This window comes from Polyodon spathula, chromosome 4, assembly GCF_017654505.1.
Source record: "Polyodon spathula isolate WHYD16114869_AA chromosome 4, ASM1765450v1, whole genome shotgun sequence".
Lineage (NCBI taxonomy): Eukaryota > Metazoa > Chordata > Actinopteri > Acipenseriformes > Polyodontidae > Polyodon > Polyodon spathula.
Window position 1 is genome coordinate 94,255,490 of NC_054537.1, and position 25,575 is coordinate 94,281,064.

General features: G+C 40.8%; 2 protein-coding genes across 5 annotated transcripts in view; one reads left to right on the forward strand and one right to left on the reverse strand.

Annotated features, from left to right (window-relative positions):
* The window catches only part of hsf1 (heat shock transcription factor 1), a 34,166-nt gene extending 25,340 nt beyond the window's left edge, over positions 1-8,826 (reverse strand). For 2 of the 4 annotated variants that reach the window (XM_041249152.1, XM_041249150.1), the window contains exon 1: positions 8,408-8,826. In XM_041249152.1, coding sequence (XP_041105086.1) covers positions 8,408-8,551 — 144 coding nt within the window. In that variant the 5' untranslated portion in view covers positions 8,552-8,826. The remainder of the gene's footprint in view (positions 1-8,407) is intronic. The other 2 variants (XM_041249151.1, XM_041249149.1) reach the window with 1 other exon arrangement.
* A 314-nt stretch (positions 8,827-9,140) lies between these two features.
* The window catches only part of bop1 (BOP1 ribosomal biogenesis factor), an 80,356-nt gene continuing 63,921 nt past the window's right edge, over positions 9,141-25,575 (forward strand). The window contains exons 1-3 of the mRNA XM_041249153.1: positions 9,141-9,295; positions 10,555-10,782; positions 18,515-18,634. Coding sequence (XP_041105087.1) covers positions 9,179-9,295; positions 10,555-10,782; positions 18,515-18,634 — 465 coding nt within the window. The 5' untranslated portion in view covers positions 9,141-9,178. The remainder of the gene's footprint in view (positions 9,296-10,554; positions 10,783-18,514; positions 18,635-25,575) is intronic.

Consider the following 25,575-nt stretch of genomic DNA (forward strand, 5'->3'; position numbering starts at 1 on the left):
CCAGGCAGTTAAAAAAAAAAAGAGGGTTTGATTGTTGGGGACTCCATATTGAGAAACACAGCAAGTTCAGTGCGCAGTCTGGACCTCCTCACAACAACAGTGTGCTGCCTTCCATGCGCCTTTCTTAAGCACATCACTGATAACGTGGACAGGCTCCAAGAATGAACAGGAGATGACCCGGTAGTAGTCATCCACATCGGTACAAACAACATTGGAAGAGACAGGCCAAAATACCTAAAAAACAAATTCAGAGAGCTAGGAAGGAAATTAAAAGACAAGACCAAAACTGTGGTATTTTCCAGGATACTGCTGGCATCTTGCAAATGAGCATATTCGCAGCTGGAAATAAATCATCTAAAATGCATGGCTGAAATCGTGGTGCACACACAAAGGCTTCACCTTCCTTGAACACTGGACCACAATCTACAACGAGGACTACCTGTATAGGAGGGACGGACTACTCTTAAATAAAAAGGGAACCAATCTACTCAGAGAAAAGGAAGGGGGGAGAAACCAACCAAAAAGGAGACCACATCAAAACAAGGGCAACAACTCAGGAAAGATAACCATTAAACGTATTTATTTATATGCTAGAAGTCTCAAAAACAAAATGTTAGAAGTTGAAGCTAGTGCACGATCAAGTAACTATGATGTGACAGGTGTTACAAAAACTTGGTTATCCGAGAGTAATGGAGATGAATATAATATTAGTGGGTATACACTTGAAAGATATGCAGGATAGAAGAGGCGCAAAACATTTAAATCCCAGAAGTAGACAAATCAAAATTGTTAATAGATCAATTTAAAAAAATGCAGAGAAAAAAGGCTCTTTACATAGCGTTTAAAAAGGGACCAAAAACAAAGTACACAGAAAGAGTACTTGGAACTGCAAACGCAAGTCAGAAAGGAACTTAGAAAGGCCAACAGAGCTAGAAATTAACATTGCCAAGGGTGCTAAAACCAATTCCAAAAAATGTTTCCAATATTATAATAGCAAAAGAACATTCAAGGAGGAAGTAAAATGCCTAAGAGATCCAAAGAGCAACATCATAGGTGAAGCGACAAAAAATAACAAATATATTAAATGATTACTTTTCACAAGTTTTTACAAAAAAAGAGGGATACGGACAACATTCCCAACATTTTGACCTGTTCCTATCCAGTTTTAAATAACTTTAGCATAACAGAGGCAGAAGTGTTAAAGGGACTAGGAGCTCATAAAATAAACAAATCCCCTGGGCTGGATGAGATCCTCCCAATAGTACTCAAAAAAAGAAAGGTTATTTACAAACTGATAACTAAGATCAAACAACAGTCTCTTGACACAGGGGTTGTACTGACAGACTGGAGAATTGTAAATCTAACACCGATCCACAAAAAGCGAAACAAAACCAAACCAGGTAACTACAGACCAATAAGCCTGACTTCTATTATTCGTAAACTTATTGAAACTATAATAAGATCCAAAATGGAAAATTACCTATATGGTACCAGTATCCTGGGAGACAGTCAGCATGGTGTTCGGAAAGGGAGATCATATCTAACTAAACCTGCTTGTTTTTTTTTTTTGAGGATGCAACAGCGACAATGTATAACTGCAAAGCGTAAGACATGGTTTATTTTGATTTCAAGAAAGCTTTTGACAAAGTCCAACATAAAAGAACAATTCTCAAACTGAACACAGTAGGGATTCAAGGAAATGCATGTACATGTATTTTGGGAGTGGTTAACACGTAGAAAATATGTATTAGGGAGTGGTTAACATGTAGAAAAAAGAAAGTCCCAATTAGAAGAGAAACCTCAAAATACAGTGAGATAATCAGTGGAGTTCCACAGTGATCAGTATTAGGTCCTCTGTTCTTCCTAAACTACATTAATCCTTTGCAGTACTATGTCGGACGAGGTCCAACATTACAATTTTCCCTTTCCAGTCAAAAAGACGTAAAGCACTGGTTGCTAGTCACTTTTCTCCAGAAAAATCCGAGAAAACCTTTCAATGGCCGAATGAAACTGAAAAAAAGGGGCCCCATGCATTACAGAGACAACACGGATAAAAAGGAGGTAGCTGCTTCTGCATCCAGCGCTCAAAGAATATCACAGACATTTTCAGAACTTTGAGATCAATATAGCAATACAATAATGACTTGGATAGCATTAACTGAGAAGTTTGGTGATAAAACGAGTGATCAGGAGAGGATTTATCATTATGCACATCTAAAAAGAGGTATGTGAAAAATACAGCAAACAAGGGGTGGGGCTTGGCTGTAGATAAAGTACTGAGTGTCCTTTTGCGATTCAATGCCTTTTAAACCTGTTTTACTCCAAAAAAAAAAAAAAAATTTAAACAGCGCGTGCAAAAATAAATTGGACCCGACGCGTCTGACAAGCTCTGAATAAATGGACTACAAAGGGTTAATGACTTAGATTCTGGTATAGTAAGCAAACCTGTTAAATTTGCAGACAACACAAAGACTGGAGGAGTGGCAAACACTGTTACAGCAGCAGCAAAGGTAATTCAAAATGATCTAGACAGCATTCAGAACTGGGCAGAGACTGCAAATTTCATTTAATAGAGAAAAAAGTTTAAGGTACTGCACGCAGGAAATAAAAATGTGCATTTATAAATATCACATGGGAGATACTGAAATTGAAGAAGGAATCTATGAAAAAGACCTAGGAGTTTATGTTGCCTCAGAAATCTCTTCAAGGGATGTAATGTTAAAACTTTACAATGCATTAGTAAGACCTCATCTAGAATATTGTGTTCAGTTCTGGTCACCTCGCTACAAAAAGGATATTACTGCTCTAGAAAGAGTGCAAAGACCAGCAACCAGAATTATTCCTGGTTTAAAAGACATGTTATATGCAGACAGGCTTAAATTTAATCTATTTCAGTCTTGAACAAAAGACGACTACACATTGATCCGATTCAAGCATTCGAAATTCTAAAAGGTATTGACAATGTCGACCCAGGGGACTTTTTCAACCTGAAAAAAGAAACAAGGACCAGGGATCACAAATGGAGATTAGATAAAGGGACAGCCAGAACAGAAAATAGGAGGCACTTTTTTTACACAGAGAATTGATGGAGTGCAGAACCAACTCCCCAGTAATGTTGTTGAAGCTGACACCCTGGGATCCTTCAAGAAGCTGCTTGATGAGATTCTGGGATCAATAAGCTACTAACAACCAAACGAGCAAGATGGGCCGAATGACATCCTCTCGTTTGTAAACTATGTTTCTTATGATCCTATAAGTTTACTTTGCTTTCTAACCAACTGCTGTCTGTTACAGATCCCAGGGGCGGGTTCAGTCTGAATGTTCACAAACCAATGGCTTGGGAGAGTGGTAAGAAGAATTCATAGAGATGTACAGCTATTGTGTAATCAGTGAAGCAGTATAGCTGTGATGTTTTAATATTTCAAAGATTGATAACTTTGACCTCTACTTTTACTTTCTCCATGTACACTCTTCTAGGTCAAGGAGAGGTCAGTCAAGAGTCTGAAAGCTTGCGTTTAACACTCAAAACGACAGAGTACCGAATAAAAAAATTAGTTAGAACAGTGGTTTTGTGTTTTTACCCAGCAACATGACCCAAATGCTGTAGATCCTGACAAAATGATCAGGTTATTGACAGTTAAGCTTGTGTGAGCCAGAACTGTGGCTGTAGTAATCCCATTGTGGCACTGGTACAGTAGTTTAATATTAGGCACACAGGCGCATACGTTGTTAATTGTTAGCTCTTGAACTTACCAGGATAAGTTTACTGTAATCTATATTATTACATATACAGTACTGCTATGTGCTGTGACTATCACAAGGTCTGAAATTGAATACAGTAGTACTGTTCTTTATCACGAGTGAGATGGGAATAACATTCAGAGGCATGGGATACTTTTATGCTAGTGCACTTGAGCAGGTAGTAGTAGATGTTTAGCCACCGACTGCTCGCACTAAGAACATAAGAACATAAGAAAGTTTACAAACGAGAGGAGGCCATTCGGCCCATCTTGCTCGTTTGGTTGTTAGTAGCTTATTGATCCCAAAATCTCATCAAGCAGCTTCTTGAAGGATCCCAGGGTGTCAGCTTCAACAACATTTCTGGGGAGTTGATTCCAGACCCTCACAATTCTCTGTGTAAAAAAGTGTCTCCTATTTTCTGTTCTGAATGCCCCTTTTTCTAAACTCCATTTGTGACCCCTGGTCCTTGTTTCTTTTTTCAGGCTGAAAAAGTCCCTTGCGTCGACACTGTCAATACCTTTTAGAATTTTGAATGCTTGAATTAGGTCGCCACGTAGTCTTCTTTGTTCAAGACTGAACAGATTCAATTCTTTTAGCCTGTCTGCATATGACATGCCTTTTAAGCCCGGAATAATTCTGGTCGCTCTTCTTTGCACTCTTTCTAGAGCAGCAATATCTTTTTTATAGCGAGGTGACCAGAACTGCACACAATATTCAAGATGAGGTCTTACAAGTGCATTGTACAGTTTTAACATTACTTCCCTTGATTTAAATTCAACACTTTTCACAATGTATCCGAGTATCTTGTTAGCCTTTTTTATAGCTTCCCCACATTGTCTAGATGAAGACATTTCTGAGTCAACAAAAACTCCTAGGTCTTTTTCATAGATTCCTTCTCCAATTTCAATATCTCCCATATGATATTTATAATGTACATTTTTATTTCCTGCGTGCAATACCTTACACTTTTCTCTATTAAATGTCATTTGCCATGTGTCTGCCCAGTTCTGAATCTTGTCTAGATCATTTTGAATGACCTTTGCTGCTGCAACAGTGTTTGCCACTCCTCCTACTTTTGTGTCGTCTGCAAATTTAACAAGTTTGCTTACTATACCAGAATCTAAATCATTAATGTAGATTAGGAATAGCAGAGGACCTAATACTGATCCCTGTGGTACACCGCTGGTTACCACACTCCATTCTGAGGTTTTTCCTCTAATCAGTACTTTCTGTTTTCTACATGTTAACCACTCCCTAATCCATGTACATGTGTTTCCTTGAATCCCAACTGCGTTCAGTTTGAGAATTAATCTTTTGTGCGGGACTTTGTCAAAAGCTTTCTGGAAATCTAAATAAACCATGTCATATGCTTTGCAATTATCCATTATCGATGTTGCATCCTCAAAAAAATCAAGCAAGTTAGTTAGACACGATCTCCCTTTCCTAAAACCATGTTGACTGTCTCCCAGTACCCTGTTACCATATAGGTAATTTTCCATTTTGGCTCTTATTATAGTTTCCATAAGTTTGCATATAATAGAAGTCAGGCTTACTGGTCTGTAGTTACCTGGTTCAGTTTTGTTTCCCTTTTTGTGGATCGGTATTACGTTTGCAATTTTCCAGTCTGTCGGTACCACCCCTGTGTCAAGAGACTGCTGCATGATCTTGGTTAGCGGTTTGTAAATTACTTCTTTCATTTCTTTGAGTACTACTGGGAGGATCTCATCCGGCCCAGGGGATTTGTTTATTTTAAGAGCTCCTAGTCCCTTTAACACTTCTGCCTCAGTTATGCTAAAGTTATTTAAAACTGGATAGGAACTGGATGACATGTGGGGCATGTTGTCAGTATCTTCCTTTGTAAAAACTTGTGAAAAGTAATCATTTAACATATTTGCTATTTTTTTTTCTTCCTCTACGATTTTGCCATTTGTATCTCTTAAACATTTAATCTCCTCTTTGAATGTTCTCTTGCTGTTGTAATATTGGAAAAACATTTTGGAATTGGTTTTAGCTCCCTTAGCAATGTTCATTTCTATTTCTCTCTTGGCCTTTCTAACTTCCTTTTTGACTTGCATTTGCAGTTCTGTGTACTCTTTCTGTGTACTTTCTTTTTGGTCCTTTTTTAATGCTCTGTAAAGTGCCTTTTTTCGCTGAATATTTTTTTTAATTGATCTATTAAACCATTTTGGCAATTTAGTTTTACATTTAGATTTGTCTACTTTAGGGATATAATTGTTTTGCGCCTCTAGTACTACGTTTTTGAAGAACAACCATCCTTCTTCTGTGGGTGTTTTCTCTATTTTACTCCAATCTACTTCTGTTAGTCTCTGTTTCATGCCTTCATAGTTTGCTTTTCTAAAATTGTAAACCTTAGCTTTAGTCTTTACTTTTGAGGATTTAAAAAACACTTCAAATGAGACCATGTTGTGGTCTGAGTTTGCCAGTGGTTCTCTGACCTCTGTTTTAGTTATTCTATCTTCGTTATTTGAAAAGACTAAATCAAGGCATGCCTCCCCTCTAGTGGGTGCCTTCACAAATTGTGTTAGGAAGCAGTCATTTGTCATTTCCACCATTTCTATTTCATCCTTCGCGCTACCCACCGGGTTTTCCCATTTTATTTGGGGGAAGTTGAAATCCCCCATTAGTATGGCTTCTCCTTTGCTACATGCATTTCTAATGTCATTGTATAACAGATTATTGTGCTCACCGTCTGAATCTGGCGGTCTATAGCATGCTCCTATTATTATGCCTTTTGAATTTTTGTCTGTTATTCTGACCCATATTGATTCGGTTTTATTTTCTTTGTCCAGGTTTAACACCTGGGCTTCAAGACTGTTTCTTATGTATAGCGCTACCCCTCCACCTCTTCTGTCCTGCCTGTCTTTCCTATACAGTGTATACCCACAAATATTATATTCGTCCCCATCACTCTCAGATAACCACGTTTCTGTAACACCTATCACATCATAGTTACCTGTTAGTGCAGTAGCTTCAAGTTCTAGAATTTTGTTTCTGATACTTCTAGCATTTAGATAAATACATTTAATGGTTGTCTTACCTGAGTTGTTGTTCTTGTTTTGATGCGGTCTCCCTTCTGTTTTTTTGTTGATTTCTCCCCCCTTCCTTTCTAGTTTAAATGCTTCCGAACCTGCTCGAGGATCTTTTCTCCAAGTAGACTAGTTCCCTTGTTATTTAAATGCAGTCCATCCCGTCTATACAGATAGTCCTCGTTGTAGAAAGTGGTCCAATGATCAAGATAGGTGAAGCCTTCCCGTGTGCACCACGTCTTCAACCATTGCGTTTTGATTTATTATTTCCAGCTGTCCATATGGTCCTTTGCAAGGTGCGGGTAGTATACCAGAAAATACCACAGTTTTGGTTTTCTCTTTTAATTTCCTTCCTAGCTCTCTGAATTTGTTTTGCAGGGATTTTGGTCTGTCTCTTCCAATGTTGTTTGTACCGATGTGGACGACTACTACCGGGTCGTCTCCTGTTCGTTCTAGGAGCCTGTCCACGTTTTCAGTGATGTGCTTGACCGAGGCTCCCGGAAGGCAGCACACTGTTGTAGTAAGGGGGTCCAAACTGCGAACTGAACTTGCTGTGTTTCTCAATATGGAGTCCCCAACAATCATGACCTCCCTTCTTTTTGCTGTCTGGTCACCACTGTCAATGGGGTCCTGGATGTTGTTCCTTTCATTCTCTTGTTGTTGGTTCTGCTCATCACAATTCTGAAGTGACTCAAATCTGTTGGTTGTTTTGATTTCTGGTGGTTGTGTTTGACGAAGTTTCTTTTTTTCCCTGCTTCTGCCTACCTGAACCCAGCTGTTCTGACCTTCTATCTCCCTGGTGGCTTTCAGTCTATTAGGGGTGATGCAGACTTCCATGAATTGTGGGTGTGCCAGTTCCTCAAGATCTAGTCATGATAAACTAGGCAATGGAAAGCGGCCACGGTTATAGTGATGATCTTTAAATGCTAGACTCTCAGAGTTTAAGAGCAAATAAAAATAACTGAATAAAAACGGTTTTCTTTCTCTCCCTGAGGGAATGCATGCCCCGGTGAGAAGGAAATATTAGAGGTTTGGTTAAAATATCGTCAGCCTGTTTAGACGAACATTAGGCTATTTTTATCCGGTGGTACTCTAATTCTGTAGGCACACGGTTAGGGCAGTATTTTGTGGAGTTTTCCAAAAGACATGGACTAGGCCCGAAGGGGTACATTCGGTTAGAATATTTTTTTATTACGGTAAATAAACAATTCGAGAGATCTTTTAAATGAATGTATAATCGCTGAAACCTTAAGTGACACGGCTTGCTGTCAGATTACAGAGTGTACTGGCATTGCCTTATCTAGTGTCGCTGCAGCCACACCTCCTTTTGCAATTTTGTCTCAATCTCTGAATCCTCAGCTACTCTTTGGCAACAAGTGGGTATAACCAAAGTGTAGTCTCCTGCAATGATAGCTTGATAGCTTAATAATAATAATAATAATAATAATAATAATAATAATAATAATAATAATAATAACAGTATTTCAGTTAATGCATGATATCCCGTTTAAACCTGAAAAAATGACCTGAATGGCCCAGTTGTAAAAACATTTTAATGTGAACAGTAACTACTATACCAGTAAAGCAACTCACGAGGTCGGTCGGCCTCGTTTACTCACCGGACTCCAACAGATCAGTGGATCAGTGTCTGGATCTTCCACCAAAGTCCAAAGCTTTGTTAGGAAGGCAGGGACATTGCTACCACTGCCCAAAATCCCTCCAGAAACAGATCCTACGCCGCCGCTATGCAAATCCATTTCCATTTAATTGAAATAATAATAACAATAATAATAATAATTCCCAATTTCTTATTCAAATCAGGATCACAATAATAACACATAAACAGATATTAGAATACACTGATCCCGCACTCAATAAATCAATCTTCCCTTTTCCTTTTTGTTTCAATAACGCGATTTCTTATCGGCGTCTATCCAAATCTGAATTATAACTAATCAAACATTTTTACAAACTGCGTAGAGACAACATTACACCGTAGCATGGTAGTCGCCATCTTGTGACATCAGTGCGAACGACTGAAAATAAACCATTTTTTATTAGCAAAAATATCTTATCTTATATCTTATCTTATTTTTTCACGTTTAAAATTAAATTTAAAACAATAAAACACACTGAGGTTTCCAACAAAAAAAAAAAACTATATTTTTTAAAACGTACACATTGCTAACCTTTGACCCTTACCCCGTTTAAAGTACGAGTATATTTTAATGCATATATTATTAAATGCATACATTTTGAAGTAGCTATTTATTTAAGCTTAAATAAAATAAAATAAACTTTATTTAAAAAAAAAATCTTGTACTTTTCAAAGTCGACCTGTGACTTGTGAACTGTGACCAGCGTGTGTCCCACATGGTTTTACTGCAAACATGTTGGCATCTAAAACAGATCGAAACGGCAGCATGAGTGGCAAAGCGAAAAGTAAAACAACCGACAAATTAAAAAGACCGGCCCCGGAGGAAGAAGCAGTTCAAGACATTGAACAGGTTAGTATTCTTAATCACTGGTACAGTGAAAATATTTTAGTACAGTTTTGCATTTTTTGGTAAGTTGCCGTTGTCTTTGGATCCATCAGATCTCAGTCTTGCCGGTAATGACGTGATTGTGTTAAAGCAGCCATATAAATGCGATACTTATCGCATCGCCGATAAGGCAAAAAAGTATTATAATATGCGTGGCCAGTTTTGACATGACTGGATAATGTAGGGTTGCCACATATGAGGTACAAAAAACTGCAAATGGTTGGGGGAGGGGATGTGAAAAGTGTACTCTTTTCGAATCCTGTATTTATCCAATAGGCAACACTGATAATATCACTACCATAGTATTGCCAACCAATTCATGTTGCGCGTCTGTTGCAGTGATATTATAACCAGATTTATCTAACTTGTGCTCAGTGTATGGTGCTGGGAGGTAGTGTCCTGTGAAGGTATGTAGAATTCCTGGGCCCTGGTCGATCGAGGGAAAACGGGCAGATGGCAACGCTAAGCGAATCCCTAAGATAATCTGAAAGCATCAGAATTCTAGACCATGACGTGTTGTTTAAATTTAATCTTCAAGTTACTGGATGTCGGTGACATGCAGGTATCACCCACCGCAGCTGTAGCTCCAACATGTGTCTCAGTTTTAAAAATGATCATCACTCTGATAGACGGACAGATGGAAGAGACAGAGCGCCTCCAGATCCAAATATACACGTGAATCATCTGTGCTGAAAAATGTCAGTCTCATACAAACAAACCGATGGGGTGTCGAAATGATCTCACAAGTCCTGGAATCTGGGACTATATGAATGCATCTGTCTGTATGTCAGACACTCAGACCACATGTCAGGCTTGGGTTAATGCTGTGACCAACACGGATTTCTTATGTTTCAAAATGCAAACAAACCATCTAATATCCTTTCATTCTGAATTTAAAAACAGTAAACAGTAAATTAATCTTTCGGTAGTAAAACTAGACTAGGGAACAACTGTCCTGTGCCACAGGTGTTATTCAATTCAGACATCTGCAGACATTTTTAATAGTTATATATACAATTCTGTTATGTGTGGCAATGTAGGAAAATTATATATTTTTTTGCTGTTTTGTTACATTTATTAAGTGTTTGTTTGAATATTTGTTCCCAAGAAAATCAGAACAAGACATTACGTGTCTCTATGAATAATGTTTTATTATAATATTTTAAACAGAAGGGTGACATCCACAACTCTGCCGCTTAAGTTGTTCCTGCCTTTCATTCTAGCTCCTCCTGTTTAATGATGAGGCTGGTCCAGATGTAGAGGATGATGAGGACCTGACAGACAGCGAGGAGAGCATCTACTCTGGCCTGGAGGACTCGGGGAGTGACAGTGAGGAGGAGGAGGATGAGGAAGAGGCAGAAATGAACTCGAGTGCTGAAGTGAAGAGTGGTATTGAAACAGCACCTCAGGGACAAGATGCTAAAGGGAAGCTGAGCAAACAGCAGTCGAAGGTAAGTTCCTTATTAACACAAACCACAATTGTCCACGTTAATATTCCTTTTCCACTGGCACGTGAAACTCCGGCCTCACAACACATCTGAATCTGGTTGGCAGCCAGGCAGACCAGGGGCGGGGTTAATGATTTTCATCATTACGTTGTGGCATCTAAGGCAGAGTATCTTGCTCATTAGATCCAAATTACTGCTCTCGATATAATTCAGTAATATATGAAGAAGAAAAACACAACCATAACCTCTAGATCCTCCATTCAGCTCGAACACAGCACCTTTTAAAACGGCATCACCTGGTCTAGGTGTTTAAATGAACAAGTTAGTTTTGTTACTGTGTCAATGTTAAGAATGCTAGTTCAGACAGTAACTACAAAGTCTGTTTGTGTCTGCTGGATCATACTGCCGCAGGTAGCCTGCACTCTTAGCTCTGGGGCAATTTGAACGCAAACATAGTCTCTCTCGTGAAAACAAATAGGTGACCCCACAGAACCTGTTAGGTGTAACTTGCTGCTACTGTACCCAACTGGAAAGGAAAGATTATGCTAAATGCCAGAATTGCATTGAAAATGTAAACACAGCACCATGCTTAGGAGAAATTGGCATTCACACAAAGCTGTTTTAATAAGGCCTGTCAATTAATCACAGTTAACTTCTGCGATTTAACGCATTAATTTCTTTGCAGATACATTGTTTTATCACATGTTAATCGCACTCCTCTGTCTTGAACCTCTTAGCATTCCGTAAATCATTCCCTGCACTTCCATTTTAATAAGCAATACAGGGGCACATGCAACGCAGTGACTGCAGTCTGTGTTTGCATAGAATGCTGTAGTCCTTGAGCCACAACTTAGATTGCCCATAGTTTTTGAGTTGGCTGCACCCCTGTCAGGTTTTTTGGTATAATTTTGTTCCTTAATATGTCTAGATTCTATTCCTGCCTGTTGCCAAGATGGGTAATTGTCTGTTTAGATGTAAAACAACCTATTTTGGACCTGCCCTTACTGCGCTTCAGACAGGAGAGTGCCGTTATTGCAGATCAAACCAACCTTCTTGTGTTAACTCATCGCACTGCTTAAATATAAATATACTACAAAAAGTTGAAATTAAATATTTGTATTATTTCTAGACATTTACTTTTTTTTTACTTTATTTTTGTATTAATACACCAGGCTTTTAATCAGCATCTAGTTTGTTTGTGCACTGTGCCGACTGCTTTCTGACTTCCCCTGGAGAGACTGGGTTGTTTTTCTACCGCTGAGCTGAGACGTGCTACTGATGTCAAATGCCACGAAAGACAGTTGTTATTAATTAACTCAGATTGTCAAAAGATGTGCAAACAAATGGTGTTCAAAAATTAGTAGACCAATGGTGCAGCTTTTTCTTGTATTCTATGGTTTGTAAATATTGTAGCGTGCACGGTGAAGACAGCAGCAGGGCTGGTAGGTGATGTAATCACACACAAAGACATAAGCCCGATATACGCTTCTTGCAAGGGAGCCAGTTCCTTGTACAGCGGTATCGCTATGCTTTAGTACGAGGGGTCCCGGGTTCGTGCCCGTCCTCCGCCTGTGTGTGGATTGCCTCGCCCTGTGTGATGCGCCTCCCTGCGTTAACCGAGAACGCTACAATATATTTAGGAATTTCTATATAATTCACAAATTTTACTGATTTTATATTGACTTAATACAGTTGAATTCATTGTGTTGAAGGGGGAGAAAGAAGGTTTTAAAAATATAATTTGACAAAGATATCCCATTTTAAGGATAGTTGTTGTTTTTTTCTAGTTTTTTGTTTGGGTGCTTTTAATAAAAAGAGAAAGCGCAAGCGCAACACTAGCTGTAGTGTTATGTATGGTACAGCTGGATTTTGTTTTATTATAATTTTGTAAATAAGTTTAGAATTGTTTTATTTTCTGCATTTTCTTCTTTATATTAATATAATAAAGGCCAAGGGTGATACATTTGGTAGATTTTTATGTTTCTGAGTGTGTGAGTTAAGTGTACGTTCTCATTTGTGACGCACAACTCCAGATCTTCTTGAACACAAGAGCCTGCACTTCCTCAGCGTCCCGAGGCTGTACTTTTCTCTCATCACCCTCGCTCCTGGCATGTTGTTTGTTTGTGTTTCTGGAGTGTACTGACTGATGCAACGTAATGACAAAAATCCTTAACCCCGCCCCTGGCTCGGCTCGGCTCACAGCCGGATTCAGATGTCTTTCAAGGCCGGAGTTTCACGGTTTGGTTCTCGGTCAGCTTTACAAATAGCCAGTGGAAAACCCACACGTACCTGTACCATACCGAGCCCTCACGGGTCGGATGTGCCAGTGGAGAAGCACCGGTACCATACCGATCCCTCACGGGTCGGATGTGCCAGTGGAGAAGCACCGGAACCATACCGATCCCTCACGGGCCAGATGTGCCAGTTGAGAAGCACCTGTACAAAGTACTGTACTGAGCCCTCGTGTCGGATGTGCCAGTGGAGAAGCACCCATACCGTACCGAGCCCTCACATGTCGGATGTGCCAGTGGAGAAGTACCTTTACCTGTACCGTACCAAGCCCTCACGGGTCTGATGTGCCAGTGGAAAAGCATCTGTACCCGTATCATACTGAGCCCTCATGGGTCAGATGTGCCAGTGGAAAATGCCCATACCCGTACCAGTGGAGAACCAAACCGTGAAACTCCGGCCACATAAGACAATTGAATCCGGCTGCGAGCCGAGCTGAGCTAGGGGCAGGGTTAAGGATTTTCGTCATTACGTTGCATCAGTTAGTGCACTCCAGAAAGACAAACAACATGCCGGTCAGCGAGTGTGATGAGAGAAAAGTACAGCCTTGGGACGCTGAGCAAGTGCAGGCTCTAGTTTCTCTGTGTACAGATAGAAGTGTTCAGGAAGATTGGCAGTCTTGTGTCAGAAATGAGAAAGTTTATACGGAATGACTGACACTTTGAAGCAAGTAGGCATAAACCATGGGTACGGTACACTTAACTCACACACTCAAACACACACAATTATACCAAGTGTGTCATCCTTGACTTTTATTATATTAATATAAAGAAAAAAATGTGTTAAAAAACATTCTAAGCTTATTTACAAAAATGTAGTAAAACTGAATACAGCTGTACCATGCAAACAACTATGGCTTTCGTTTCGTTCAGCAAATCATATTTTTAAAACCTTATTTTTTCCCCTTCAACTGAACTTTATTAAGTCTGTATAATCAGTAAAATTTGTAGATTTATTAAGAAATTCCTAAATATATTTACGAAATAGTGATAGAAGGTAGAGCTGTACCGTTGGTCGTGCTTTAACACCATTTGTTTGGGCATCTTTTGGCAAACTGAGTTAACAACAACTGTTGCGTGTGACGTCAGTAGCACGGCTCGTCTCTGCTCTCCTGAACTGCACCGTGAGGGCTCTGTATGGCTCGGCGCGGCTCGATGTACGGTAGAAGAGGCATAAAGCTGAGAAGAGTGTCTCTCTGACAAAGTTGAAAGCAGGTATCCATCCTAGTCAGCAGATGGCGCTATTGTGTATCCTTCTTGCATCTCGTTAAAACTTGGTTTGACCATTTGCAATCTGACCTTATGTATTTTATTGTTCTCTGATTGCACAAACCTCCAGAAATAGCAGGGGAAATAAAAGCATGGTCAAACCATTTCACTTATTCATTGACTTGAAGGGGTTGTCTCATTTCCTTTGCAGGTTTTGTATTTTAATTCTCTCTGTTTAAATTCATAGTACACTTTGCACACAGCTGCCCTCTTGTGGGCTAAAATAACATTTACAGCCCGTCTAATAACCGTGTTTTCATGAAAGGATTTCTATGCACAGTAATTGTTTGATCATGTATCTTGATCGGGTTTTCAAAGTCAAAATCTCTGTTCCAATAAAAAATGAATCATTGTTAGAAAATTATAGTGTACTACTCTACTTTTAGTAGAGTTAACTCTCCAGTTTGAACAATTTTCTCTTTGCAGTTGGTGTGTGCTGAAACATTACTGGGCAGTAGGCAGTGACACCAGAGGGCAGAAATCAACATTGAAGTAAAAGGCATTATTAAGACTGTGATGAGCAGTTCTGGGATGGAGTCGTATATATTTCGACTTTCTTCCCATTATGCTGTAATAGCTGGCCTTCTATAACCCTTAGAGCGCTGTCGTTTGTGTAGTTTTTGTTTAACAATATGATAAGATTCTTGGCAGCCGTATCTTGTGGTCTGCAGGATGTATATTGCACCATTCTGTCTAGCACACCATGCAGGCTCTGCCTGTACTTTTCTGCACTCATTAGACTTGTAAGTCGGTACTGGCTGAGGATCAGGAATAAGACCTCTATCCAATGTGTCTGTTATTAGCACTGGGACACTAAGTTGGGTAACTGCACTGAGGCTTTTTTCTTTAGCATTGTGTTTGCAGTCTTCTGCTTCTAGGTCTCTTTCATGAATATTATTAGACCAGGTTATTCGGTATGAATAATAACAATTAGTGCTAGGACAAATCTGACTATTCAAACAAACATTTTTTGTATTCAGATACAAAAATCAGATGTTTGTATTTACTAAAAATGTGTTTGGATGGAATGTAATAATGGCGGAGCCGGTCTTTAACGCGTTGTTAAACTTTTACCGGAAAGTTTTCACTAGACACACCATACACTCATTATTTATATATATATATATATATATATATATATATATATATATATATATATATATATATATATATATATATATATATATATATAATGTTTTAGACAGCAAAAAAGTAAACAAACCAGATTATGCCCCCGCACACATAGTGATCTCTCTGGAAAGCCATCTGGGACAAAAATGTGTTGTGCTGTTTTAGAGAAAGTCAGAATGTCATTGGACAGAAGAAAGGCAAGCACGTCATTCTGAAATGCCTCGCTTAAACAGCGCCCAACCTGCTGGGAATGTGCAGTGATTTTTATATAGATTTTATATATTAAATATTTTTTGTTGTGACTTTGTGGAGTGTAATAAACTAGAACCAGAACGGTGAGTTTTTTCCCCTTCATTTTACAACGCCATTTCCACATTTTTGTTCATTTGCTTGTTCCGCTACAAAAAGGCACACATGAACCTGACGTTATTACTATACAGTGAAGAAATGGCAAGGAATGAAAAAAGGTAAAAAAATAAATAAGAACATAAGAAAGTTTACAAACGAGAGGAGATCATTCGGCCCATCTTGCTCGTTTGGTTGTTAGTAGCTTATTGATCCCAGAAATTCATCAAGCAGCTTCTTGAAGGATTCCAGGTTGTCAGCTTCAACAACATTACTGGGGAGTTGATTCCAGAACTTCACAATTTTCTGTGTAAATAAAAAAAAAAAAAAGTGCCTCATATTTGCTGAATGCCCCTTTATCTAATCTCCATTTTTGACCCCTTTCAGGTCTAAAAAGTCCCTTGGGTCAACCTTGTCAATACCTTTTAGAATTTTGTATGCTTGAATTAGGTCACCGCATACTCTTCTTTGTTCAAGGCTGAATAGATTCAATTCTTTTAGCCTGCCTGCATATGACATGCCTTTTAAACCTGGAATAATTCTGGTCGATCTTTGCACTCTTTCAAGAGCAGCAATATCCTTTTTGTAGCAAGGTGACCAGAACTGAACACAGTATTCAAGATGAGGGCTTACTAATGCATTGTACAGTTTTAACATTACTTCCCTTGATTTTAAATTCAACACTTTTCACTATATATCCGAGCATCTTGTTGGCCTTTTTTATAATTTCCCCACGTTGTCTAGATGAAGACATTTCTGAGTCAACATAAACTGCTAGGTCTTTTTCCCAGATTCCTTCTATAATTGCATTGACTGCATGCAGTACTTTACTGTTTTCTATTTTAAATAAAATGTGCTGTCAACTTTATGTACCTGTTCATTTCAGGAAAAAACAAAGTTTATCTTGAGCTGCTATTTGGCATCTTTTTTGTTTGGCGGTTAATTCACTGGGGTAAAGTAAGGCCCACACCACGTATTCTTTACTCCTGGGATATTTTTCTATTTTAACGAGTTACGTCTTATCCGAACATGAAAATCTTGTTTGTCCCAGCCCTAATAATAATAATAATAATAATAATAATAAAGAAATGAAATAACAAGACCTACAGAGCTGTAGCTTTTATTGAAACAAAACAGGTCGTCCAGCTGAAGTTTAGCCTTTCACACAATTCAATGGAAAATATATCTTTTTTGGGGGATATAACAGGGTAAGTAACTTTTTCCGAATGTTTTAGGACTAGGTTTACCACTGAGAGAAGGGGGAAAAATAAACTCGGAAATAAACCTCCACCCTTAAACCCATCATGTTCTGGTAATCAAATCCATTAGAGGAAACGCTGTTCTCTTCCAGGTTTTTTTTTTTTTAAATCCATTCCTCACTTCATTTATTCACAAGTAGCTTGAATTAAGTATTTTGTTAGGTTTTGCACAAGACAGATGTTAATTTGTCACGGTGCGAATGTTATCGTCGCAAAGGGAGCTGTTTTCATTTTGTAGTCCCTCGTTGAATGTGCTTCTGCAGAGTGGGAGAGCAGGGGGCTTGGATTTCCGGGAAGGTGCTCTTTCTTTTCCCTGAGCCTACACAGGAAAGTGATCCTGCAGACCCTTCTCGCCCCGCTCTCCTAGGCTCCTGTTCAAATCAAAGAAAGCACAGTGAGAACAGGCTCATCGTTAAAAACACCCCTTATAGCAGCAGGGTCTAATTATAGTTGCGAAAGGGGTGCTGTGAGTTTGTCAGATTAATTCTCGATGATGATTGACTGAATTCCAAAACTCCTTTAGCGCCTTTCCATTCATTACAATAACTTCAGTGTTATGAAAAATGTAATCTTTGATATCAGAAATCGATGATTTAATGTTTTAAATGTGTTTTGTTTACTTGACTTTTAAGTTTCACCTTTTCAGATATACTGATCTATACATTTTAAATATAGAAGAAAAAATTATGTGTTTTCATTTAGGCTTTCTTTCCTTCATTCTTTACATTACAGTATAAAAAAGTTACATTTTCTATCAAAAAAACAGAACAGCTGAATGGATAGCATGTTTCACATTTTAGAGCACACTGGAAATAATAAAATAAATTTAGATGTCACTATACATGTACACAAAAGGCATGTACAGTAGTTCAGAAATGTCTGGGAACCGAGAGAATTGCATCCATAAGTTGGTAGGAGAGGAGAAATGTGCACAGCAGATATGTGGCTGTGGGTGCCCGAAGAAGTTGAAAGAAGGTCCATTTTATCTTAAATATGGAATATTACCTCCTTTTCTCTTTCTTTTAATATACTGTCTTCTTACTGGCCAATAGGGCTTCACTGGTCTCTTGCTTGGTTATTTTGCGTATATTGTTAATGTTAATTAACGTTTGTCTGCCTTAAGCCACACACAGCCCTCCATGCTTAGCTTAGTCTTCCAATCCAGTCAGACTTTTCAGAACTGTACAGTGGAAGGATTCGGATGTTGGCTAGCACTTCATCTGGATAGTTCATCTATAGCCCCCCATTTAATACAGTAAGCGGACTGAACCAGTTAACATTGTGAAATGCTTTCTAACACAACTCCATTCTTCCACCGGAGCCTAATTCATTGTACTGTACGTGCCAGCCACAGCCAAATGTTCAGCCATGTACACATGCAAAACCTGAGTTATTTTTTGCATTTTTTGCTGAATTTTTTTTTTTTTTTTTTATCTTCTTTAGAGCCAGAAGTCCACCCCAAAAAAGAAGGTGAAGGCAGGAGGGGGGAATGGAGAGCTGGAGAAGCAGCCAGACAGTGCTGCACTGGGAGATGAGTACGAGCAGGACTCTTCAGACGAGGATGTAAGCACATCGCGGAGTCTCTGGTAGCAGTCCAGCAGCCAGGGAGCAGAATAGTGCTCACAGAACATGTCTGTGAAGATCAATAGTGATCTTTAGCAAGAAATAGGCTTGTGCTATGAGGGTGTCCACTGAACAGTCACAGTTTTAACTGTCGTATTGTTGTAACCTCTAGCCATATTAACCCATTAAGTACCAAATTTGTTTATTTGAAACAATCAGAAAACAAGCTGTATTTATGTAATTTGATACATTACATTGAGACTTAACGTTTACGGTTGCCAAAATTTAGAGTGTGTTATTATAACAATATAGTTAAAGAGCAAATTAGATGCCAGTAAAAATGCTCCAAAAATTACAAAGTAGCCTGTCCTCAAATGAGGACAATGGCACTTAGTGGGTTAATGATGTAGCCCACTTGCTTTCAGACAGTGTCTTTACCATTGGTGTATGCTATGGTTCTCTCATAAAGTTGCATTAAAGGTAAGGCTTTCACATTTACGTTCTTTTGTGGAAATCGCCTCCAGTAAATGGAACAGCTGTGGTTATATACCTTAAATTTGTTGTTGATACAGTTTTTTGTTTTTTTTGTTTAACATTTACTGTGGAGCAGTAACTAATACACTTATCTAGTAAAATCAGATAGTTAAGGAAAAGTTATTTTCAGACTGGGTCTTCTGTGGTAGACAACAGAGCTTTCATAAAACCACACAGCTGATTTGCATAGAGCACTCACTCAGCTTCTGGTTTCACTTGCCAATAAAAACACATTATTTTTTCTATTATTAGCGATGATGGTATCATCAAGTTTGGTTAAATATCTTTGTATCATAATTGCACTTTCTTCTGGCCTCTCCTTTTCCAAATAGAGGGGGCAGTAAACAATCCCTTTAAGGTTTTGGCACTGCATCATGATAAATAAGCAAGGCAGTTTACACAATCGAAAAACAGGTGACTTTGGAAGTTCATTGTGTAAAGGCAACCGAATTTGCTTCCTGATGGAAAATACTGTAAACTAGTGTGGTTTAGTCAGAGTTTTCAAATGTACAGGTTAGGCTATAAAGACATCTTTCTCAGGGTTTCATCACAGATTCAGCGTTTCACACTGCTGTCAGGTTCAGCGCGTCACACTGATGGCAGTGTGAACCGTAGAACGCGACTGCTGTGGGAACCGTTGAACCTGACCGCAGTGTGAACCGTTGAACCTGACCGCAGTGTGAACCGTTGCTGAGTGTGAACCGTTGAACCTGACCGCTGTGTGAACCGTTGAACCTGACCGCTGTGTAAACCGTTGAACCTGACCGCAGTGTGAACCACTGAACCGTAGAACCTGACCGCAGTGGGAACCGTTGAACCTGACCGCAGTGTGAACCGTAGAACGTGACCGCAGTGTGAACCGTTGAACCTGACCGCAGTGTGAACCGTTGAACCTGACCGCAGTGTGAACCGTTGAACCTGACCGCTGTGTGAACCGTTGAACCTGACCGCTGTGTGAACCGTTGAACCTGACCGCTGTGTGAACCGTTGAACCTGACCGCTGTGTGAACCATTGAACCTGACCGCAGTGTGAACCGTTGAACCTGACCGCTGTGTGAACCGTTGAACCTGACCGCAGTGTGAACCGTTGAACCGTAGAACGTGACTGCAGTGTGAACCGTTGAACCTGACCGCAGTGTGAACCGTTGAACCTGACCGCAGTGTGTGTGTGAACCGTTGAACCTGACCGCAGTGTGAACCGTTGAACCTGACCCAGTGTGAACCGTTGAACCTGACCGCAGTGTGAACCGTTGAACCTGACCGCAGTGTGAACCGTTGAACCTGACTGTGTGAACCGTTGAACCTGACCGCAGTGTGAACCGTTGAACCTGACCGCAGTGTGAACCGTTGAACCTGACCGCAGTGTGAACCGTTGAACCTGACCGCAGTGTGAACCGTTGAACCTGACCGCAGTGTGAACCGTTGAACCTGACCGCAGTGTGAACCGTTGAACCTGACCGCAGTGTGAACCGTTGAACCTGACCGCAGTGTGAACCGTTGAACCGTAGAACGTGACCGCAGTGTGAACCGTTGAACCTGACCGCAGTGTGAACCGTTGAACCTGACCGCTGTGTGAACCGTTGAACCTGACCGCTGTGTGAACCGTTGAACCTGACCGCAGTGTGAACCGTTGAACCTGACCGCAGTGTGAACCGTTGAACCTGACCGCAGTGTGAACCGTTGAACCTGACCGCAGTGTGAACCGTTGAACCTGACCGCAGTGTGAACCGTTGAACCTGACCGCAGTGTGAACCGTTGAACCTGACCGCAGTGTGAACCGTTGAACCTGACCGCAGTGTGAACCGTTGAACCACCGCAGTGTGAACGTTGAACCTGACCGCAGTGTGAACCGTTGAACCTGACCGCAGTGTGAAACCGTTGAACCTGACCGCAGTGTGAACGCAGTGTGAACCGTTGAACCTGACCGCAGTGTGAACCGTTGAACCTGACCGCAGTGTGAACCGTTGAACCGTAGAACGTGACTGCAGTGTGAACCGTTGAACCTGACCGCAGTGTGAACCGTTGAACCGCAGTGTGAACCGTTGAACCTGACCGCAGTGTGAACCGTTGAACCTGACCGCAGTGTGAACCACTGAACCGTAGAACCGTAGAATGTGACTGCAGTGTGAACCGTTGAACCTGACCGCAGTGTGAACCGTTGAACCTGACCGCAGTGTGCGTGTGAACCGTTGAACCTGACCGCAGTGTGAACCGTTGAACCTGACCGCAGTGTGACCCAGTGTGAACCGTTGAACCTGACCGCAGTGTGTGAACCGTAGAACGTGACCGCAGTGTGAACCGTTGAACCTGACCGCAGTGTGAACCGTTGAACCTGAACCTGACCGCTGTGGGAACCGTTGAACCTGACCGCAGTGTGAACCGTTGAACCTGACCGCAGTGTGAACCGTAGAACGTGACCGCAGTGTGAACCGTAGAACGAACCTGACCGCAGTGTGAACCGTTGAACCTGACCGCAGTGTGAACCGTTGAACCTGACCGCAGTGTGAACCGTTGAACCTGACCGCAGTGTGAACCGTTGAACCTGACCGCTGTGGGAACCGTTGAACCTGACCGCAGTGTGAACCGTTGAACCTGACCGCAGTGTGAACCGTTGAACCTGACCGCAGTGTGAACCGTTGAACCTGACCGCAGTGTGAACCGTTGAACCTGACCGCAGTGTGAACCGTTGAACCTGACCGCAGTGTGAACCGTTGAACCTGACCGCAGTGTGAACCGTTGAACCTGACCGCAGTGTGAACCGTTGAACCTGACCGCAGTGTGAACCGTTGAACCTGACCGCAGTGTGAACCGTTGAACCTGACCGCAGTGTGAACCGTTGAACCTGACCGCAGTGTGAACCGTTGAACCTGAACAGTGTTGAACCTGACGTAACACTTGGGCATCTTGAACTCGACGTCGACACTTGGTAACTTAACGCACTTCTGAACTTGGACTGGCGTCACACTTGCAACTTGGACTGGCGTCACACTTGGCAACTTGGACTGGCGTCACACTTAAGCAAAACGTTGACTGACTGGCGTCACACTTTGGCAACTTTCACTGACGTCACACTTGGCAACTTTGTTGACTGGGCGTGAACTTTGCAACTTGGAACTGGCGTCACACTTAGCACTTGGACTGAGGACGTCACCCAGCAAACACTTGACTGCCGTGACACTTGGCAAACTTGACTGGCGTCACACCTGCAATCCTTTGGTTACCTTGCAAATTTGTGTATCTTGCACTGACGTCACACACCGCTGACCGCAGTGTGAACCATTGAATCTGACCGCAGTGTGAACCGTTGAACCTGACCGCAGTGTGAACCACTGAACCTGACCGCAGTGTGAACCGTTGAACCTGACTGCAGTGTGAACCGTTGAACCTGACCGCAGTGTGTGAACCTGACCCGTGTGAACCGTTGAACGTGACGCAGTGTGAACCGTAGAACCTGACCGCAGTGTGAACCGTAGAACGTGACCGCAGACCGTTGAACCTGACCGCAGTGTGAACCGTTGAACCTGACCGCAGTGGGAACCGTTGAACCGTAGACCGTGACTGCAGTGTGAACCGTAGACCGTGACTGCAGTGTGAACCGTAGAACGTGACTGCAGTGTGAACCGTTGAACCTGACCGCAGTGTGAACCGTTGAACCTGACCGCAGTGTGAACCGTTGAACCTGACCGCAGTGTGAACCGTTGAACCTGACCGCTGTGGGAACCGTTGAACCTGACCGCTGTGGGAACCGTTGAACCTGACCGCTGTGTGAACTGTGTGAACCGTTGAATCTGACCGCTGTGGGAACCGTTGAACCTGACCGCTGTGGGAACCGTTGAACCTGACCGCAGTGGGAACCGTTGAACCTGACCGCAGTGGGAACCGTTGAACCTGACCGCAGTGGGAACCGTTGAGCCTGCATTGCATATATAGTCTGTTGCTGATAGATATCCTGCATAGCACCCCTATAATAATGTGTTTATTTCGCGCTAGATTTGTATGTGTTTAAACTGGGAAGTCGACTGTGGGCTTCAGTTTGTATGTGTGGTTGATTTGTAAGCCAGTATACACTTACCATTGGAGGTCTTGGGCGCTTTGGCTTGCATTAATTGAGACTCCTGCCTGCATACAGCAGATCAGGCTGCCCCTGTGTCTCAGACAGGCCGCAGCGGACGTTGTCTACAAATAAACCTCCACAGAGTTTGAAATGCTCTGTTTTTTTCCCCTTTGCAATAAAGGGCCATTTCCTGCTCTCAGATTGAAAGGGAATATGTGAGACTGTAGTGTCTGTCGTTGGGCTCGCTGGGAGGAAGAGGTTTTGCTCCGCAATGACTTTTCCATGTGGAGTGTGAACTGAATGAAGACATATTGTGGAATAGTGTGTGTTGTTTTTTTTTTTTTAAAGCCTGGCTTCTGTTCTAAACGAGTTTCCTGCTCTGCTCTGCAGTGCTGCTGACCTGAGTCTGCACAGAGCAGGAGAACTCAATTCAGTAGCAGTGTTCGAGGAAAAAATACTTTTTTTTTTTTTTTTTTTTTTTTAATCTAAATAAATAATATACACAGCAGGCAGCCAAGTAGGAGTGAAACTGGGAACACTCTCTCCTCCTCCCCCCCTCCCTGTTTGGAACATGTTTTGATCCATCAAGGCGTATAATGTGAATGATTGTGGATTAATCATTTGCCTGGTCTTTTTGACCAGTTACAGGCAGATGTTGATCTCTTCAGGTATGCAGTGAACTAAAGCTAGAACCGATCCCCTTGGGAAAATGGTGATAAGTGGATTCTCTGAAAGGTCTGGGTTTTGTAATTGCTTATGAGTAGGGGATGCAGCAATTTCATTGTGTGTAAATGAATAGGGATATTTACAAGATATATCGTACTGGTGTCATAATAGAAGTACAGTATGTATCGTAATGCATTACCAAAATCACAACATGACTCATTGTAGATCACCAAATTGTTCTTGAATGAAGAAGGGTTTTATAGTTGATATAGATACATACTCTCACAAACTCCTTTTTTTTTTTTTTTTTTTTTTTTTGTCTTTTAAGAAAATGGTCCATCATTAAATAACCATTTGATCTTAGCCAATGAGGACAATCGCATATAATCACGTGACACTAGGGTATCATTACTCTCCTATTAATGATTGAATCATTTACTATAAGCTATGTTTGTTTATTTATGTGTTTTAAAGTTTGTCTTCTGTATAGGTTAATACAGACATGTAAACAAGCAACTTCTTTTTTGTTTTTGTAGAACAGAAAATGTAGTTGGGTAGCAAAAAACTGCTATTCCTATAACAGTCTATACTTTAAAATAAGAATATCTGATTCTTGGTACCTATCGATTACTTTTGCTTAATGGAGTTTTTTGTCCATTGGTCTGCTTGCAACCAGATGGTATGACCTTTAGCACAGGAAGTGAATAGGTACTAGGAACCAAGAGTATAATTGTTCTAGTGTTGTACAAAAGGCTAATAAGTAAGAAAGTAGGTGAAAGCCTTGGTTATCGCGTGTAAATAAAAGTATTTGAGTTTTGAATGTGGGTAGTTTAATGTACTGCTTTCTGAAAGAGGCTGCGGCTAATAAGCAGGCAAATGAACTGGTAATATATTCAGAAACTACTTTAATCTAACTGGCAAAAGTAAATGTCATGTTGCTGTCCAAGTTCTACCCACAACAAGTAACATTATTAAAAAGTTGATTAAAAACGTTCCATTGACTTCAGTGGTTCTGTGCCTTTTGTTAATTTACCAGAAGCGTGCATGCTCTAGGCTGCTTAACAGTAAGTTACATGGCCCATGTGCAATAAAGATGAATATGACTAACCATGAAAAAACCTGAAAGTATCAAAATCATTTATTAACTATCTCTAGTAGTACTTATAATCGTAGATCTCGGACGTTTCTGGGGTTTGCACTGAATTGGGGAGGGGAGGGGGTTATATAATCTTAGCTCTCAGACTGTTCTGTTTTTCCATTTCTGGGTTTGCACTGAATTGGAAGATGAATTGTTTGTATGGGTTGTGCTTATTGGATTTGTGTGGTGTGTTGTTTTTTTTAAATTGATTTATTATATAATACCTTTTTGACCAGGTCTCCCTTGAAAAGTAGAATTTAATCTCAACAGGATTTTCCTGGTTAACCCTGACGTGCCAGACCGCTGTAATTTCGGTGTGTAAACCCAGATAACACAGTCTCTCTTCTGGGATGTCTCACAGCACTAGTAAGCCATGGAGCAATCAAATCAGTCTTTCTGAACCTTATCACTGAATTAGGCTGGGCAGCAGGAACAAAACATGTGTATCCCTACGTGCCAATACACAGGAAACGCATCTACCAGCACGCATTTTAAAAAACAAAGCAAAAAAGTACATACACCACACATACACTATACCACATCACATAT